General features: G+C 34.9%; 1 protein-coding gene across 9 annotated transcripts in view; it reads left to right on the forward strand.

Annotated features, from left to right (window-relative positions):
- CSNK1G3 (casein kinase 1 gamma 3) overlaps window positions 1-20,179 on the forward strand; it is a 125,402-nt gene that overhangs the window by 65,074 nt on the left and 40,149 nt on the right. For all 9 annotated transcript variants that reach the window (XM_088838802.1, XM_055430797.2, XM_088838805.1 and 6 more), the window contains 3 exons: window positions 1,506-1,740; window positions 17,171-17,256; window positions 17,373-17,457. In XM_088838802.1, coding sequence (XP_088694928.1) covers window positions 1,506-1,740; window positions 17,171-17,256; window positions 17,373-17,457 — 406 coding nt within the window. The remainder of the gene's footprint in view (window positions 1-1,505; window positions 1,741-17,170; window positions 17,257-17,372; window positions 17,458-20,179) is intronic.

Here is a 20,179-nt window from a genome sequence, read left to right on the forward strand (position 1 = left end):
TAGGGAGGTTCAAAAGGGAGGAGATATATGTATACTTATGGCTGATTCATGTTGAGGTTTGACAGAAAACAACAAAGTTCTGTAAAGCAACTATCCTTCAATAAAAAAAATAAAAAAGAATGAAAATAGCAAACGTAGGTGATGATATGGAGAAAAGAGAATCCTCGAACATTGATGGTAGTAATGTAAATTGGTATAGCCACTGTGGAAAACATTATGGAGATTTCTCAATAAAACTAGAAACAGATCTACCATATGGGGAAAAAAAATACTTAGAGAAGAGAACCCTCAGAAACACAGGTTTTTCATCTCAGTAAATTAATGTAAAATGGCCTAGGAAAAGAAGAAACAAACTAATGAGGGCGTCTTAGACATCATTTAAATTTCAGGGAGCCTATGGGGAAATAACTTAGAGGATAATTTTTAAGGAAGTTTCTAAACAAATGTTAATAAGTGTATGTTTCAGAAGTCTTAAAATTGTTTTTATCTGTTGATTTTTTTCACTTCTGCAGATTTACCGTATAGAAGTATTCAGGTGTACTTAAAGCTTTTTGTCCAGAGATGTCAATAATAAAGTGGGAAACAACCCAAATGCACAGAAATAAGTTGGTTGAATAAGTTATTAAGAACGATAATATGTAGTCATTAAAAAGTGTTTATTAAAAGAATATTTCATGACCTGAAAAATGCTTATAACACATTGTTAATGAAAAGTATAGGTCATATGTTATATATATATATGACCCAAAATTTGTTAACAAACTAAAATGGCTTGAGTGACTGTGTTCACTTACGTTGTATTGTAAACCATGATTATTACTAAATGAAGCACTTTTGTTTACTTATTTGTAATGTTGTATTTTGTGACAATTTATACAATGAATATTGAGTAATTGTAAAGCAAGGAGTAAAAATATATTATTATTAGAATTGTATTCCAAAGTTTTCTAGTTTCAGTATCTTTTTAAATGTTTAATACATAAGAAAAGTAAACAAGTTATGAAAAAGAAAAATATGACTGAAGGGTGCTCTGTTAACTGTTTTTAACAGTTAGACTCTCTAAGTTTCTTTAGTGTAATTGTAAAAGTTTTTCCATTATTGAACTGGAAAGGAAAAATAAATTGCACTTTTCTGAATATATCTTTATACTTTTAAGATTTTGTATTGGTAAAATCTGTTTGATTGTATAAGATGGCATCATCTGAAAATTTTGATTAAATCAGTCTTCCTGATATGAAAGAAATTCATAAAATTCAAGCACTTCCATTTATAAGTGCCCAAAATAGAAAAAGCAGAGATTTTAAATCATAATTGAACATGTTTTTGAGAAACTATGGAGTGATAGCATGTTGCTTTTAAGGGAATAAAACAATTTGTTTTTTTGTTTTTTTTCTTCTTTACGTTGTTTTCATTGTGAAAATTATTATCTTGCTGCTCTCATCCTATTTTATGCTAGTCAAGCCTAAAATAAAATTTATCTTTTTTTTTTTCTTTTTTGCATCAAGATTTCTCGCATGGAATATGTCCATTCAAAGAACTTGATATACAGAGATGTAAAACCTGAGAACTTCTTAATAGGCCGACCGGGAAACAAAACCCAGCAAGTTATACATATTATAGATTTTGGTTTGGCAAAGGAATATATTGATCCAGAGACAAAGAAACACATACCATACAGAGAACACAAGAGCCTTACAGGAACAGCTAGATATATGAGCATAAACACACATTTAGGGAAAGGTATGTGTACCTTTTGTAAGTATGGATGTTTGAACTCGGTGTGCTGACAGTGTGAGTTTTTATTTGTTATATGGTTCGGTTTTTGCACGTTACAGTTGCTTCTATTGTAATTTTTATTTATCTCATATAGAGTGTACTTTCATTTGTATTTGGTAAGTCTTTTAAAGTAACTTGTTTAAAATAAATGGATGACAGATATCCGTATATTCACTATATCTTTTGTTTTTTGTAACTTGAAATATTCAACTTTGATAGGGTGATCCATTTGATTATTTCTGTTAAAAGAATGTCAGAAAATACTTAATTTTAACTGAATTTAATGTGTATAAAGATTTTGGATTGAGACTTTAGCTCTCTGATACAGCTAGCCAGGGAGATAGCAACCTGCCTAAATACATTGAATACTGAGAATACATATCTTAGAGGTACTGTTTACTTTGTACTGTTATTTAACCTTTTAAAGAAGGTCCCTTATTTGTATAAAGGATAAAATAATATCAACTGCACAGAATTTTCTTGCAGCTTTTTCTCCCCTTGGTTCAAGTTCCAGTTCAGGATCACATATTTCATCTTTTTGTCATATCTCTTAGTCTCTTTTCATCTGGGACAGTTCCTTGCCTTTCTTTATGGTTCGTGACCTTGATATTTTTTGGAGTGCAGGCTGTCTTGTGAAATGTCATGTGTTTGAGGCCATCTCATATTTCTTCATGATTATATTTGGATATACAGTTTAAGCACAGATATCATGGAAGTGATATGATCTCACTGCATCACGTCAGAAGGGACATGATGTCACCTTGGTTCCAAGTAGCTTTGATCACTTGCCTAGCGTAGTGACTACTAAGTTTCTCCACTTAACAGTTTCTCATTTTCCCTTTGTATTTAGAAAACGTTTTCTAAGGTGAGTTTTGAGATTTTGTAAATAGGTTTATTTCTCATCAAATTTATACCCACTAGATTATTTTCTGACTCCATCATTCCTTATGTATTCTAATGTACATTCTAATGTAGGCAAAAACTGTCCCTTCTTTCTTTATTTGTTACCTTATATAAGCATGGACTCATGGATTCTGATATAATTGGATGTATTATATAGTCCATTACTGTCATTATTTATATCATCATTTATTTTGAAGTGCAGATTGTCCCAAATTTGGCTACTGGTTGCTCTGTCATGCTGGTTTTGCTGTTCCTTCGGCATGTTCTCATGACTCTTGGAAAATTTCTTTCCTTTTTTATGCAGCAAGTTGTTCCAGGCTCATCTTATAGCTTTTCTACTCTAGCCCAGACACAACATTTTGTAAGCAGTCCTGGGTCCTTTTATTGAATAATAAACACACACACATAATAAAACTAGGAAGTGTGTGTAGTTGTTTCTGTTTTGATTTCTACCAGCAGCAAATGGGACTTCTGTTTGTTTCACATTCTTGCCAACATGTGGAATTGTCTTTTTCATCCTAGCCATTCTAGTGAATATCTGTCGTGCTGTTTTATTTTACTGTGACTATTGGTTTTGAGCACTTTTCATGTGCTTATTGACCATTTGCATGTCTTCTTTTCTAGTGTGCACATTGTTTCATTGTTTACTTTTAGGAGTTCTTTATATATTCCAGATGTGAAGCTTTTGGCAAATGTATGCCCTGTGAACATTTTCTTCTAATCTGTGGCTTGTCTATTCATTTTCCTAGTGTTGACAATTGATGAGCAAAAGTTGTAAATACTTATGAAGTCTAATTTATCAATTTTTTCTTTTATGATTCAGTTCAGTTCAGTTCAGTTGCTCATTCGTGTCCGACTCTCCGCGACCCCATGAATCACAGCATGCTAGGCCTCCCTGTCCATCACCAGCTCCCGGAGTTCACCTGAACTCATGTCCTTCGAGTCAGTGATGCCATCCAACCATCTCATTCTCCGTCGTCCCCTTCTCCTCCCTCCTCCAACCCTTCCCAGCATCAGAGTCTTTTCCAGTGAATCACCTCGTCGCATGAGGTGGCCAAAGTATTGCAGTTTCAGCTTTGGCATCAGTCCCTCCAATGAACACCTAGGATTGATCTCCTCTAGAATGGACTGGTTGGATCTCCTTGCAGTCCAAGGGACTCTCAAGAGTCTTCTCCAACACCACAGTTCAAAAGCATCAATTCTTCGGCAATCAGCCTTCTTCAAAGTCCAACTCTCACATCCATACATGACCACGGGAAAAACCATAGCCTTGACTAGACGGACCTTGGTTGGCAAAGTAATGTCTCTGCTTTTTAATATACTATCTAGGTTGGTCATAACTTTCCTTCCAAGGAGTAAGCGTCTTTTAATTTCCTGGCTGCAGTCAGCATCTGCAGTGATTTTGGAGCCCAAAAAAATAAAGTCTGACACTGTTTGCACTGTTTTTCCATCTATTTCCCATGAAGTGATGGGACCAGATGCCATGATCTTTGTTTTCTGAATGTTGAGCTTCAAGCCAACCTTTTCACTCTCCTCTTTCACTTTCATCAAGAGGCCTTTGAGTTCCTCTTCACTTTCTGCCATAAGGGTGGTGTCATCTACATATCTGAGGTTATTGATATTTCTTCTGGCAATCTTGATTCCAGCTTGTGCTTCTTCCAACCCAGCGTTCCTCATGATGTACTCTGCATATAAGTTAAATAAGCAGGGTGACAATATACAGCCTTGACGTACTCCTTTTCCTATTTGGCACCAGTCTGTTGTTCCATGTACAGTTCTGACTGTTGCTTCCTGACCTGCATACAGGTTTCTCAAGAGGCAGGTCAGGTGGTCTGGTATTCCCATCTCTTTCAGAATTTTCCACAGTTTATTGTAATCCACACAGTCAAAGGCTTTGGCATAGTCAATGAAGCAGAAATAGATGGTTTTCTGGAACTCTCTCGCTTTATGATTACTACGTTTTAAATCCTTAGGAATCTTTGCCCCTTATAATAAGAACATTTTGTGTTTTCTTCTGCCACCTAGAATTCATTTTTTGTGTGGTGTGAGATAGGATTGAGATATTCTTTTTATGATATTCTTTCCCATTGGATTATTTGTGTGTTTTTGAAGAAAATTGGTTCTAGGTTGTGTTTACAATAGTTTATTCTTAAGTCTTAAGCCTTGGTCAGGTTTCATATCATAGGAACTCTAACTTAAGTTTCTGCTTTTAGATTCTATATCTACCATGTTACTCACAGAGAGAAGAGACAGGAACATAAATTGATTGGTATTTATCCACTATCACTGCTCAATGTACCTTTAAATACAGTTAAAATTTGTCCAGAGCCTTAGAAGTGATCTAATCCAACCTCTAATTCCTGGTCTTAGCTGCTTCTTTAACCATTCTCTCCAGACCTGTCTGCTATCCACGGTTATTCCCTGCTTCTGCCTCTCAGCCTGCATAGCACATGGCATCTTCCCTGACAGCTTACCTGATAGTAGACTCTTGATACTTTTTCAGGTTTCTGAAATACCTGAAAATGTAAGTTTGCCTTTTTTTTTTTTTAAGTCAGTAGTATTTATATTTCAGGTGGTATTTGTGTGAGTGCCTTTCAATAACAGACTTTCCTGATAGATTTTAAAACATGTTTGGGTAGATATACAGCTTATAGGATTGTGTTTTCTGTTAAAACCAGGCACATCTATGTTTATATGAACAGTGTCTGAGAAATTTTCATTTCATGGTAGTTGTTAAGACTATTTTATAACAACTAGCAAAGGTTCGGTTTATTATGAGACATGAAGTCATGACTTCCTTCTGGCCTGGTGTTCTTTATCTGAACAATGGTAAATGTAACAGGATTCTATTTGTAGAAATGGCAAAGTAGTCTGATATGTTTGTCCTTGTTAGAAAAGCCTTCAGAGCTTGGGAAATGGCATTTAACTATTGTAATAGTCTCTTTTTTAACTCTTCTTTCAGGAAGCAAACACAAAATTATTTCTTTGGCAAGGTCTGCAAAGAACAAAAGCTTTAAACCTTACTTTCTCTCATTTGTAAAAGCTCTCATTTTCAGTTTTGATGTAGAATTTCAGAATGGATGGTAAAAATATAAAATTCATTTGACAGATTATATGAGTTCCTTTTTTTAAAATTAAGAACGAGCTAATATAGAGTGAGTTTGAGTGCTAGAGTTAAAACATTCTATAAGTTTGAAGAGGCTGTGAACATGAAAATAGTGGTGTTTTGAGTTTAGAGCATTTGGCTTTGTGAGGAATCAGGAAGAGATTAAGAACAGTGAAAAAGTGACCTTTTAGTGCTGATTTTAATTTGTGAATATATGATTTCTTCCTTTCCTACTTTACTGGGACTTTGGTTGTTACTTTTAAAGCCTTCTTATTCATTCATTCACTTTTGTGCAAACAAGGACTTCTTACTTTAACTTTTCAAAATAGAGAATTTGATTAGAGGAACATGTGTTCACGTTTATATGTATTTTTCTTTTGTGGAGATGGACACTGTATCAGATTCAAAAAGAAAACGTCATCCCTTAATATGGAGGAATAGTGTTAAGATCACATTATATAATTTAGTATCTTTATTTCTGTGGTGTACGTATGTCTATTGATCTTAATTAGAAGATTTATGTCTAGAAGGAAGATATCGTGATTCATTTGTATAATATTTTTCTTGTACTTGCTGAAGTCACTGATAAGGATGAAATCTCAATAAAGCTGCATGTGACAAATGTTGATTTCCTTGGTATGCTTTAATGGAAGCATTCTTTAGTACTATCAGGTTGAATTATTTTTAATTGCATCTCATCAAGTATCTTCTTTTTAATAATTTTTAAAGACTTTTTAAGTGCTTTGAGCCTCATTTTATAATCTTCATTTGGATTACTTTTTTCTTTTTTGTCTTATTGGAGTCATTTGAAATTAAGTAAATACTATGTATTTCTCTTTAGTAAGTGACTTGAAATAAACTTTTCTTTTATTTTTAAATATTATTGAGTATTCCTGAGTAAAAAGACTAGGATTTGAGGAATAAATTACCAGTTGCTTTGTAATTGTTAAGAAGAATCTGTTTTCCAAAGAAGAATGATACGTTAATTCCCTCAGTGGAAAGTGCTCAGAATGGGAGAGAAGTAATCACAGAATTATGGTGTTACAAAAATCATAATTTTTTCATTCTGTGATGTGATGCATATAATTTCCAGCTAATTGCCCCAGATCCTGAGACCTACTCCTGAAGCCTCCCCAGCTTTTTAACAGTTTAAAAGCTCGTGTTTTCATCTTTCAATTACATTTTAACAGTTTAAAAATATACTGTACAATTCCTTGCTTTCTGAAACAAAGTATAATAAACCTAATTGATGTTTTCTTGATATTTCAGTGTTGTAATTTTTGTATGATTGCTGTTCTAAAGTGATACCCTCAAGGTCACTTGGATAGCGTTAGGATGTATATTTAAATAAATTTAGAAAGCATGCATTTAAGTAGTTTTGTATTTTTAAAAAATAACGTTAATTTTTAGAGCAGTTTTAAATTCACAGCAAAATTAGGCAGAAAGTACAGAGGTTTCCTTTTTACCTTGTCCCCATATGTGCTCACTGTAATATGATCACACCAAAGTGGTATGTTTTTGATAATCAATGAATCCACACTGATGCATCGTTATTGCCAGGATTCCGTAGTTTACTTTGGGGTTCACTCTTGGTGTTGTGTATTATTTGGGTTTGGACAAGTTTATAATGACATGTATCTACCTGTAGTATCCTACATGTTAGTTTCACTTTCTAAGCATCCTCTATGCTTCACTTAATCCCTTCCTCTCTCCAGCCCCGGACAACCACTGGTCTTTTTCTGGTCTCCATAGTTCTGCTTTTTCCAGATTCCGTATAGTTGGAATCATACAGTATGTAACCTTTTCAGATTGGCTTTTTTACTTAGTAATATGTAGTTAAATTTCCTTCATGTTTTTTCATGGCTTGATAACTCATTTCATTTAGTGCTGAATAATTTTCCATTGTCTGGAAATAACACAGATTATTTATCCATTCATCTACTGAAGGACCTCTTCATTGCTTTCAGGTTTCAGCAATTATGAGTAAAACTGCTATAAACATCCTTGTGTAGTTTTTGTATGACGTAAGGTTTTCGGCTCCTTTGTGTAAATATAAAAAAGCTCAGTTGCTTCCACATGTGGTATGAGTGTGTTTAGTTTTATAAGAAAGCCCCAAATTGTCTTCCAGAGTGGCTACCATTTTGTATTCCAGCTGCCAGTGAATGAGAATTCTTATTGCTCTGCATTCTCACTAGCATTTGATATTGTTGGTGTTCTGGATTTATACCAGTCTTATAGGTCTGTAGTGTTATCTTGTTTTAATTTGCATTTCCTGATGCCATGTGATGTGGAGCATCTTTTCATATGCTTGTCATCTGTGTGTCTTCTTTGGTGAGGTGTCTATTAAGGTCTTTGGCCCATTTTAATCAATTTGGTTATTTTCTTATTGTTGAATTTTAAGGGTTGTTTTGTCTCTTTTGGATAGCAGTTTTTTATGAGATGTGTCTTTTGCAAATGTTTTCTCCCAGTGTATGGCTTATCTTTTTATTCTCTTGATGGTATTTTTTTCTAGAGCAGAAGTTTTAATTTTAATGAAGTCCAGGTTATCAGTTATTTCTTTCATGTATTGTGCTTATAGTATTACATCTTAAAAGTCATCACCAAACCCAAGGTCATCTAGATTTTCTCCTGTGTTACCTTCTAAGAACTTTGTAATTTTGTGTTTCATGTTTCAGTTCAGTTCAGTTCAGTTGCTCAGTCATGACCGACTCTTTGCGATCCCATGAATCACAGCACGCCAGGCCTCCCTGTCCATCACCAACTCCCGGAGTTCACTTAAACTCATGTCCACAGAGTCGGTGATGCCATCTAGCTATCATTCTCTGTTGTCCCCTTCTCCTCCCGACCCCAGTCCTTCCTAGCATCAAAGTCTTTTCCAGTGAGTCAACTCGTCTCATGAGGTGGCCAAAGTATTGCAGTTTCAGCTTTAGCAGCAGTCCTTCCAATGAACACCCAGGATCGATCTCCTTCAGAATGGACTGGTTGGATCTCATTGCAGTCCAAGGGACTCTCAAGAGTCTTCTCCAGCACCACAGTTCAAAAATTTCATGTTTAGGTCTCTTATCTATTTTAGTTGATTTGAATAGTGAACAGTGTAAGTTCTGTGTGTATATTCATTTTTCTTCATATGAATGTTCAGCTGTCTTAGCACCATTTGTTAAAAAGACTTATCTTTGTTCCATTGTATTGCGTTTGCTTCTTTGTCAAAGGTCAGTTGACTGTGTTAATGAGAGTCTATTTCTGGGCTCTATTCTGTTCATTGATCTATTTGTCTATTCTTTAGCCACTACCATACAGTAGGTCTTGAAGCAGTGTTTTTTTTTTTTTTTTAACAGGTTTTTATCCCATCAACTATATTTTTGGTTACTTTTTATTATTATGTGTAGTATACCCACTGCTGGCAGCACTTTCTCATCTTTTGTTTTGCTTCTTGTAACCTGATAGCCAAACTTATTGGAATTATATCTAAATTAAGATAACTAGATTTTTAAGAGGACTTTTTGAGGAATCAGATGTATGCATATTTTGAGTTCCATTGTTCAGAAAATGTATTTTTTCTTTCTGAGTTTTTGATATTGCTAGATAAGGTATTTGGATTAGTGGGTTGTTGCTGAGAATTGTCCTGCATAATTATGCTTGTCTTTTGAGTTTGTGTTTTCATTTCTAAGAAACTTAGTTATGCGATTTTGAAAAATGTGAATAAACTCAGTGAATCTTGTGAAAGAGTTGGGGTTTTTTTTTTTCTTTTATGAGATGCCAAGGAAAAATAACTTTAAACCTTTTAGAAGGAAATATAAAGTGAAACTTTATTTGCTTGTAGTGATTTTTGTTTTTGTATTTTGATTACATATAAAAAATAAACTTTCTTCGGTGAGAATTTTTGTTGTTCAGCTCTCTTGTCATGCTTGTATTTAGTTTAACTAACATGTTTTTAGCTTCATTTTTTATTTCTGCAGGGAAATGCAGTAATAAATTTATTTTTTGAAATACACATGCATATATTAGAGTCCCACTACTTTTTAGTGGGACGTTTGATATTTTGGGGTGGTATTTTTCTGTTGAAAATTGAATAGAAATTCAGTTGCAATGGAAACAATGCTAGGTAATAAGTCAGTTTTAAAAAGAAGAAAATAATGTTGAGTTTCAAGAGTAGAATTTTTAAATAGGAAAGCATTGTAGAGATTTATAATAAGCGTTTGATTAATTGATTGACTCTACCTTGTTTTCTGAAATGAAAAAAAGTACAGGCACATGATCTGAAATTCTGCAGTTTGGAGCTAGTCACAGTCATTCTGAGCCTTAATTTCTTTGTTGGGAGATTACTGACACTTTGAGAATAGCTATAATTTTAAAAGATCATCTGTATGAAGCACTGACACACACTAGGCTTGTAATATGTGTTGGTTGTGTTACGTTCTGTGATACATAATTTCTCGAAGAGCGGAATTTTAATTTGACTCTTTACATAACTTTTACTTTATTTTTTTTTATTGGAGGCTAATTACAATATTATATCAGTTGGTTTTGCCATACATTGACATGAATCCGCCCTGGGTGTACATGTGTTCCCCATCTTGAATCCCCCTCCCACCTCCCTCCCCATCCCATCGCTCTGGGTCATCCCCATGCACCAGCCCTGAGCATCCTGTCTCATGCATCGAACCTGGACTGGCGATTCATTTCACATATAATAATATACATGTTTCAATGCCATTCTCCCAAATCATCCCACCCTCGCCCTCTCTCACAGAGTCGAAAAGACTGTTCTATACACCTGTGTCTCTTTTGCTGTTTCGTATACAGGGTTATCGTTATCATCTTTCTAAATTCCATATATATGCGTTAGTATACTGTATTGGTGTTTTTCTTTCTGGCTTACTTCACTCTGTATAATAGGCTCCAGTTTCATCCACCTCATTAGAACTGATTCAAAAGTTTTTTTTTTAATGGCTGAATAATACTCCATTGTATATATGTACCAAAGCTTTCTTATCCATTCGTCTGCAGATGGACATCTAGGTTGCTTCCATATCCTGGCTATTATAAACAGTGCTGCAATGAACATAGGAGTACATGTGTTTCTTTCAATTCTGGTTTCCTCGGTGTGTATGCCCAGGAGTGGGATTGCTGGGTCGTATGGCAGTTCTATTTCCAGTTTTTTAAGGAATCTCCACATTGTTCTCTATAGTGGCTGTACTGGTTTGCATTCCCACCAATAGGGTAAGAGGGTTCCCTTTTCTCCACACCCTCTCCAGCATTTATTGCATGTAGACTTTTGGATAGCAGCCATTCTGACTGGTGTGTAATGGTGTCTCATTGTGGTTTTGATTTGCATTTCTCTGATTATGAGGGATCTTGAGCATTTTTTCATGTGTTTGTTAGCCATCTCTATGTCTTTACATAACTTCTAAATTTATTGGAGAACCTATTTGACACATTATTGACTGGGAGATTTTTGCAGAAACTAACAGCTGTGGCCAGTGATTTGTTAGTTAAGTGAATATTGAAACTCTGGTCAATAATGTTCAGGTTACAAAAGATGTATTAATATTAATAATGTCTCTGGCCAATAAGTTGTTAAAATAACAATAAGTTGTTAATGATACCTACTGTAAAGAAAATTGTCACTTTTTAATGTTTTAGTTGCTCAAAGCAAAAGTTCCTATAGTAAAGATTCTGCCTTTGACAAAAACATCCATTTTCAAATGATCCTTTGTCATTAACTGATGTAAAGATTGTGAATAAGATTTAATAAGGGCCAAATTACCTTTGGGAGTTTTTTTTTCATCTAACTCAACTGTTAAAGACCAAAGGAGGTATTCTTTAGTTACTGTGTTTCAAAGAGAAAGCCCTCTTCATGACTTCTGTTACTGCACAGTGAAATTTATTTTCAAATTTGTCAGTTGGTGATAAAGCAGAAAGAAAGGAATTATCAGAGTAAGGAATATTTCAGACCAAGTTTTGGAAATAGGCTTATTTTAGTAGCTCCTATTTATGGTTTGAATTTTTAAGTATTCTGTAGGTTATAAGACTGTTCTGTGAGACAAGCATGTAGGCAAGATCACCTTATGATCTTGATTTATTGTCACTGTGATAACTGAACCTCCCCTTGGATTGAATTCAATGGAGAATTGCCTTTATGACCAGTTCTTCTCCTTAGTAAAAATCCTACTGTAGGGTTCAGTATACTTGTCCCTTGATATCTCCAAACTGGTTCCAGGACCCTGAGGATGCCAAAACCCAAAGATGCTCAAGCCCTTAATATAAAATTGCATAGTATTTGCATATAACCTACACACATTCTCCCATATACTTTAAATCATCTCGATTATTTATAATAACTAATACAATGTAAATACTTTGTAAATAGTTGCAGCCCTTGGCAAGTTCAAGTTTTGCGTTTTGGAACTTTCTGGGATTATATTTTACAGATATTTCAGTCCATAATTGGTTGAATCCACAGAGGCAGAACCCATAGATATGGTGGGCCCACTGTATTTATATATCACTTAGCATTTAGTCTTTAAAACCATATGCTATAATTACTACAAGCAATACTACAAGTTATTGCTTGTATTTTGATAAATTTATCCCCACGCTTCATGTTTTCTGATGCTATTGGAAATTTTATTACTGTTCACATTCATTTTCCAATTGTTCATTTCTAGTATAGGAATACAATTAATTTTTATATACTGACCTTGTATCATATATCCTTGCTAAAACTCATTTACTAGTCCTAACACATTTTTTTGGTGGGGGGGTTACTTAGGATTTTCTACATATGCATTAATATTGTCTGCAAAGAAAAATAGTTTCACTTCTTCAGTTACAACCTGGGTATCTTTTAATTTTTTCTTTCTTTTGTTGTACTGACAGGAACTTCTAGTACAATATTGAATAGAAAATGTGAGTGAACATCCTTGCTTTGTTCTGGATCTTAGGGATGCCTTTTCCTCACATAAGAATTTTTGTTTTTTTCATAGAGGTCCTTTTTCAATATGAATGTTTCCTTCTTTTTTTATTTGAATAAGGGTTGTTTTTTTAATCATAAATGCATGTTGCTGCTGCTAAGTCACTTCAGTCGTGTCCGACTCTGCGTGACCCCATAGACAGAAGCCCACCAGGCTCCCCTGTCCCTGGGATTCTCCAGGCAAGAACACTGGAGTGGGCCGCCACCTCCCTCTCCAAAGTGTGAAAGTGAAAAGTGAAAGTGAAGTCGCTCAGTCGTGTCCGACCCTTAGCGACCCCACGGACTGCAGCCTACCAGGCTCCTCCATCCATGGGATTTTCCAGGCAAGAGTACTGGAGTGGCTTGCCTTTGCCTTTTTTTCTCAAATATTTTTTCTATATTTTTTGAGATGTTCTTGTGATTCATATCTTCTTTTAATTTCGGAGAATTATATTGATTTTTGAAAGTTAAACTGAACTTCAAGTCATAGGATACTACTTCGTCATGGTTTACTTTCTTTTTAAGGATTTTACATCTGTGTTAATGTGAGATATTTCCTGTAGTTTTCTTTGCTTGTAATGCCTTTGTCTGGCTTTGGTAACAGGGTAGTGAATTAAGTTGGGAGGGATTTCCTTCTCTTCTGTTTTCTGAAAGAGTCTATGCGGAAGTGGTATTGTTCCTTAAATGTTTAATAGAATTTACTAGTGATCATTTCTGGGACCATAGTTATATTTGGAGATTATAAATTATAAATTAAATTTTGTTTAATATAAAGCTGTCTTCTTCTTGAGGTAATTTTGGTAATTTATAGTTTTCAAAATGCTTGTCCATTTCATCTAAGTTGTTGAATGTATTGGCTTAATGTTAGTTTGTAACATTCCTTTATCATCCTTTTACTGTCTGTAGGATCTGTCCTGATGCCCCCAGAAAATAGTATTTTGTGTTCTTTCCTTTATCCTAATGAGAAGATTAATTTTACTGAACTTTTCAAATAACCAGCTTTTGATTTCAGTGTTTTTCTCTACTGCTTGTCCATTTTTTAATAATTGGTTTTCTAATTTATCATTATTTTTTCCTTTCTTTTACTTACTTTGGGTGGTGTTGGTATAGACATAGATAATTGAATCATAATACAGTTCTGAAATAGACCCATACATGGATGCTTAATTGATTTTTGAGGATAATGCAAAAGTTACCCAAGGGGAAAAAATAGCCTTCTCAAGAAACTTTGTGAGAATAACTAGGCATCAGTATTGAAAAAAATGAATCTAAACCTTTACAACAAAAGAAAACAGGAGAAAAAGACTTCAAATGATTCATAGATTTAAATGTCAGAATAAAAACTATAGGATTTCTTGAAGGAAAAATAGAAAATCTTTGTGACCTTAGGGTAGTCAAAGATGTTGTAGTTAAGACATAAAAAAGCATAAACAATAAAGTAACAACAAAGATGTCCAATAAATTGGGTTTCATCTAAATATAAACTGCTGTTCTTTGAAAGATACTGTTCAGTTCAGTTCAGTCGCTAAGTCGTGTCCAACTCTTTGCGACCCCGTGAATCATAGCACACCAGGCCTCCCTGTCCATCACCAACTCCCGGAGTTCACCCAAACTCATGTCCATTGAGTCGGTGATGCCATCCAGCCATCTCATTCTCTGTCATCCCCTTCTCCTCCTGCCCCCAATCCCTCCCAGCATCAGAGTGTTTTCCAGTGAGTCAACTCTTCGCATGAGGTGGCCAAAGTATTGGAGTTTCAGCTTTAGCATCAGTCCTTCCAGTGAACACCCAGGACTGATCTCCTTTAGAATACTGTTAAGCAAATGAAAAAAACATGCTACAGTTTGGGAGACAGTATTTGCAAAGCTTGTATCTGAAAATGACTTACATCCAAAATATGCAAACAACTCTTAAGATTTATTATAAGACAAATAATATAATTTTTTAAAACATGGGTACAGTGTCTCAGCATGTCACAATAAGATATGTGAATGACCAGTTATAACATGAAACAATGTTCAAAATGTTGTCACCAGTGAAACTCAAATCACAGTGAGATAATACTTCATGGCCATTAGCATGGCTAAATTTGAAAGATTGACCATACTAAATGATAGGTTCTGGAGCAACTTGAAGTCTCATGTATTGCTCGTGGAAATATAAAATGGGACAAACCCTTTGGAAAACAGTGTATACTTTTCTTATAAAGTCAAACCTACACTTTCCATATAATGGAGTAATCCCACTCCTGGATATGTGAGAGAAATGAAAACATATGTCCACACAAAGACTTGTCCAAGAATGATCCTCACAGCCTTATTTACAATAACTCAAAACTGGAAGTTCCTCAAAGGTACATTAGTAGCCGAATAGATAAATGATTTTGGCAATGAAAAGTAATGAGGTACTAATTAATGCTGACAGCAACAGGAGTAAAGCAAAAGAATCTGGACACAGTGGTCCATACTGTATGATCCTATGCATGTGAAACTCTATAAAAAATAAGTCTACTGTAGTGTAACAAAAAACATGTGCGTGGTTGAGGCCAGGGTAGGGGGAGAATAGCAGCCAAGGCGTAAAAGAGAATCTTGGAGTGTTGGAAATACTTCTTGATTGTGGTAGTACTTATATGTATGTGTTGTCAGTGTTTACCCAACTGTACCCTTTAATAAGTGTGTTATATGTAAAATTAGACATAAGTAAGAGAAGTGTGTTTTTAGTGCTTATCGAATCTGGTTATACTTCAGAATCATCTGCTAAACTCTGAGTATACATTCTTCTATGCTGTCACACCCAGAGAATCAACATCCAGCACTAGGTTTTCTCATCTGACATGCTTAAGAGCTTCAGAGGTGATTCTCATTCTCAGTGGGACTTCAGAAATAATATTTTTTTCTTTTCCATGACTTCTCATTCTTTAAGACTACTCGGGTCTAATAAAGTGAAATTTTAGTTATAAAAAGTCATTACTGGACTTTTTTCATGTTATTCATATCCTGCTTTCATTAATGGGTTTTAGACGAATTTTAAGTCTGTATTACTTATTTTGAAAGTTTGCTTTTTTTAAAATAAAATGCACTTACATTTTTAAAATATGAAATATAAGGAAAATTTCCCATTATATCACAGTTTTGAACTTATGCTATTGAAATATCCTGTCTAGTCCTCCAGTTTCATACCCCTAATTACTAATGATTTGACGCCTGTTCTTCTGGATATTTCCCTCTATTTCTAGAAAAGAGACATAATCTAGTATTAATAGGGACAGATCTAGTATATTTTTAAATAGTCACATATATTCAAATAGTATGCCTTGATTGCCTGTTTTGTGGCAGCCATTATAGTAGGCGCTGAGGCGATTGAGCCAGAGATCTCTGTTCTCCTGTGATGTCAGGTGACAGTATAGATGTTGATTAAATAAAAGCACAAACATATTTATTAAAACTGTAACAAGTGTTTCAGAAGGCAATTACAGAGTATTCGAGGGTTGCATAGTAAAACTTAATACATGTTTGACCCTTTCACTCTAGTTCAGATCCGTCCTTTGAAAGGTTTGCTTTTCCTAAAGCATTTAGTACTGCTTGAATAGTCTTAGTGTTCATTTGGATGAAACAGCTTGCACATGAACATCCTTTTATTAAACTACTATTATCTCCTGTTACTTTTAGCATTTTTGTATTATTTTAAAATACTAACAAAAATTAAGCATTTAGCTCAAGTGACAAAAAAATTGAACAAAAAAAACCATTCACTCAGCAGATATTTGTAAGTACCTCCCTGAGTTTTGGTCTGTTATTATGTCATTCAGTTATATGCTGTACAACATTTTGTTACTAGAACAATAGAAACTTGAAAATGGCAATTTGTTCTGGTAGCATATTTTTGGTGCTGCCAGAGGAGTTACTACCATTGGAATGCGTCAGACACAAGTGCTTTTAAAAATATATTGTGCAATATATTAATGGTATTTAATACTAATGGAGAGTGTGGTATGTGGGATGGAATTTTTGTGCTCATTTAAGTTTAGGAAATGGAGGACTAAAGAAAGTTAAACATTGTTAGGTCTAGGTATTTTCAAAATTTTTAATATGTTATATTCTAAATCTTGTAAAATGGAGCTGTAGTACACAGTGACTCTGTTTTTAATCATGGAACCCTTTCCTCCTTACCTTATTTGTAGGAATAGATATTAATATTTAAGGAAAGAAATAAATCTCCAGTAGCATGTAAAAAATCATAGTGGCATATTTTTTAAATGCATGATAATTTTACTGTAAAACCATTATTGTTTAGACATGATTAGATTTGTATTTTATATGCTGAACTTTGAGGAATTATCAGGAATTAATTTACATGTAAGGACAGAATCATTTTTCCATTCTTGCATCCTTTACTGGGAAAAGAAAATTAGATTTATGTTTCTCTTATATTTCAGAACAAAGTAGAAGAGATGACTTAGAAGCGTTAGGTCACATGTTCATGTATTTTCTGAGAGGCAGTCTTCCTTGGCAAGGTTTAAAGGTAATTGTTTTTGTGTTTCTTTATTGAATTTAATAAGTTATTAATTTATTAAGATACTTTCTTCCAAGTATTTAATTTTAAAATTACTTCTCAAGAGTTTTTCCTTTCTGTTTTAGGCTGACACATTAAAAGAGAGGTATCAGAAAATTGGAGATACAAAACGAGCCACACCAATAGAAGTGTTATGTGAAAATTTTCCAGGTAATGAATAATGCGGTACTGATACATGTACTTATTATACACAGAAAACTGTAAGTGTTAATCGTCATTACTTAAGTTTATAAGTACTTTTTTCATGCTTAAAAAATATGATTTAAAATATGTCAGCATTTGATACACAGACCACAGGGGCAATTTATATATTTGCTTTGTAAGATGGTATTAATGGAAAAAAATCCTTCTAATAATATTGGCCAGAACCAGGTAAAGTAATATTTTCTTCAACAGCATACTTTCAGTAAGTTGAAATATTTGCTCAGAAATACTGTAAAGTTTTGGTATCCAGTTTTAGTCATTTGAATCTCAGTATCTATCTCAAAGGAGATATGTGATATATGATGTAGTCTAGTTTTCCAAGTACAACAAAATCTACTAACCTTACTACTTTTAGGCTAATTTTTTATTTTATGAAGATAGTTTTGTTCTCATGTAGCTTTTTGGTAACTCACATGAAATCAACAAAAATTTACTTAAGATTTCTAAATTAATTAACGAATAAGAGTAATGTTTCTGTAATGTGTTAAAATATCTGTTATAATATGTTGTTGTTCAGTCCCTAAGTCATGTCCAACTCTTTGCAACCTATTGGACTGTAGCATACCAAGCTCCTCTGTTTTCCACTATCTCCTGGAGTTTGTTCAAATTCATGTCCATTGTGTCAGTGATGCTTTCCAAGCATCTCATCCTCTGCGGCCCCCTTTTCCTTTTGCCTTCAATATTTCCCAGCATCCCAGTCTTTTCCAGTGAGTCGGCTCTTTGCATCTGTTGGCCAAATATAGAGCTTTAGCTCCAATGAATAAACAGGGTCGATTTCCTTTAGGATTGATTGATTGTGTCTTCTTGCAGTCCACGGGACTCTCAAGAGTCTTCACCACTGCCACAGTTCAAAAGTATCAGTTCTGTGACACTTCCCCTTCTTTATGGTCCAACTCTCACATCTGTATGTAACTACTGGAAAAACCATAGCTTTGACTGTATGGACCTTTTGTCAGCAAAGTGATGTCTCTTCTTTTTAATATGCTGCTAGGTTTATTATAGCTTTCCTTCCAAGGAGCAAGTGTCTTTTAATTTCATGTCTGCAGTCACTGTCCACAGTGATTCTGGAGCCCAAGAAAATAAAATCTGTCACTGCTTTTACTTTTCCCCTTCTATTTGACATGAAGTGATGCGACTGGATGCCATGATGTTATTTTTTTGAATGTTGAGTTTTAAGACGGCTTTTTCACTCTGATCTTGCACCGTCAATAGGCTCTTTAGTCCCTGTTCACTTTGTGCTGTTAGAGTGTTATCATCTAAATATCTGAGGTTGTTGATATTTCTCCTGGCAATCTTGATTCCAGCTTGTGATTCATCCAGCCTGGCATTTGCATGATGTACTCTGAATAGAATTTAAATAAGCAGGGTGACAGTATACAGCCTTGTCATCCTCCTTTCTCAATTTTGAACCAGTCCAGTGTTTCATGTCCAGTTCTAACTGTTGCTTCTTGACCCACATACAGTTTTCTCAGGAGACAGGTTAAGGTGGTCTGGTATTCCCATCTCTTTCAGAATTTTCCACAGTTTGTTGAGATCTGCACAGGCAAAGGCTAAAGCAGAAGTAGATCCTTTTCTGGGAGTCCCTTGCTTTCTCCATGATCTAGAACGTGTTGGCAATTTGATTTCTGGTTCCTCTGCCTTTTCTAAACCCAACTTGAACTTCTGGAAGTTCTTGGTTCACATACTTCTGAAGCCTTGCTTGAAAGATTTTGAGCATAGCCTTGCTAGCATTCAGTTGTGTATATCTTTCCCTTTTACTTGGGAAAAAGGGAAAGATATTTTAGTTCCCTTGCCTTTTACTTCTCTGCTTTCCTTAGCTTCCTAAGCCTCCTCAGACAACCACTTTGCTTCCTTGCATTTCTTTTTCTTTGGGATGGTTTCAGTCACTGCCTCCTGTACAGTGTTATAAACCTCAATCCATAATTCGTCAGGCATTCTCTCTAGTAAATCTAATCCCTTGAATCTATTTTTCGTCTCCACTGTATAATCATAAGGGATTTGCTTTAGGTCTAGTGGTTTCCCCTACTTTCTTCAATTTAAGCCTGAATTTTGCAATAAGAAGCTCATGATCTGAGCCACAGTCAGCTCCAGGTCTTGTATGGGCTACCTTTATAGAGCTTCTCTATCTTCAGATGCAGAGAATATAATCAGTCTGATTTTGGTGTTGATCATTTGGTGATGTCCATGTATAGAATCGTCTCTTGTGTTGGAAAAGGTGTTTGCTATGACTGATGTGTTCCCTTGACAAAATTCTTTTAACCTTTGCCCTGCTTAATTTTGTATTCCAAGGCCAAACTTGCCTATTATTGTGGGTAACTCTTGACCTTTTCCTTTTGCATTCCAGTCCCCGAGATTATGAAGGGCTTTCCAAGTGGTGCTAGTGTTAAAGAACCTGCCTGCCAATGTAGGAGACTTGAGAGACATGGGTTCGATCCCTGGGTTGGGAAGATCCCCAGGAGAAGGAAATGGCAACCCACTCCAGTATTCTTGCCTGAGAAATCCCATGGACAGAGGAGCCTGGCAGGCTACAGTCCTTGGGGTAGACTTGCAAAGAGTCAGACATGACTGAGCACACATACACACAGCCTAATTATGAAAAGGACATCTGTTTTTGGTGCTAGTTCTAGAAGGTGTTGTTGGTCTGAACCAGTCAGCTTCAGCTTCTTCA

This window comes from Moschus berezovskii, chromosome 8 (assembly GCF_049115385.1).
Source record: "Moschus berezovskii isolate FMDL1 chromosome 8, NW_MosBer_1.0, whole genome shotgun sequence".
NCBI classification, from domain to species: Eukaryota; Metazoa; Chordata; class Mammalia; order Artiodactyla; family Moschidae; genus Moschus; species Moschus berezovskii.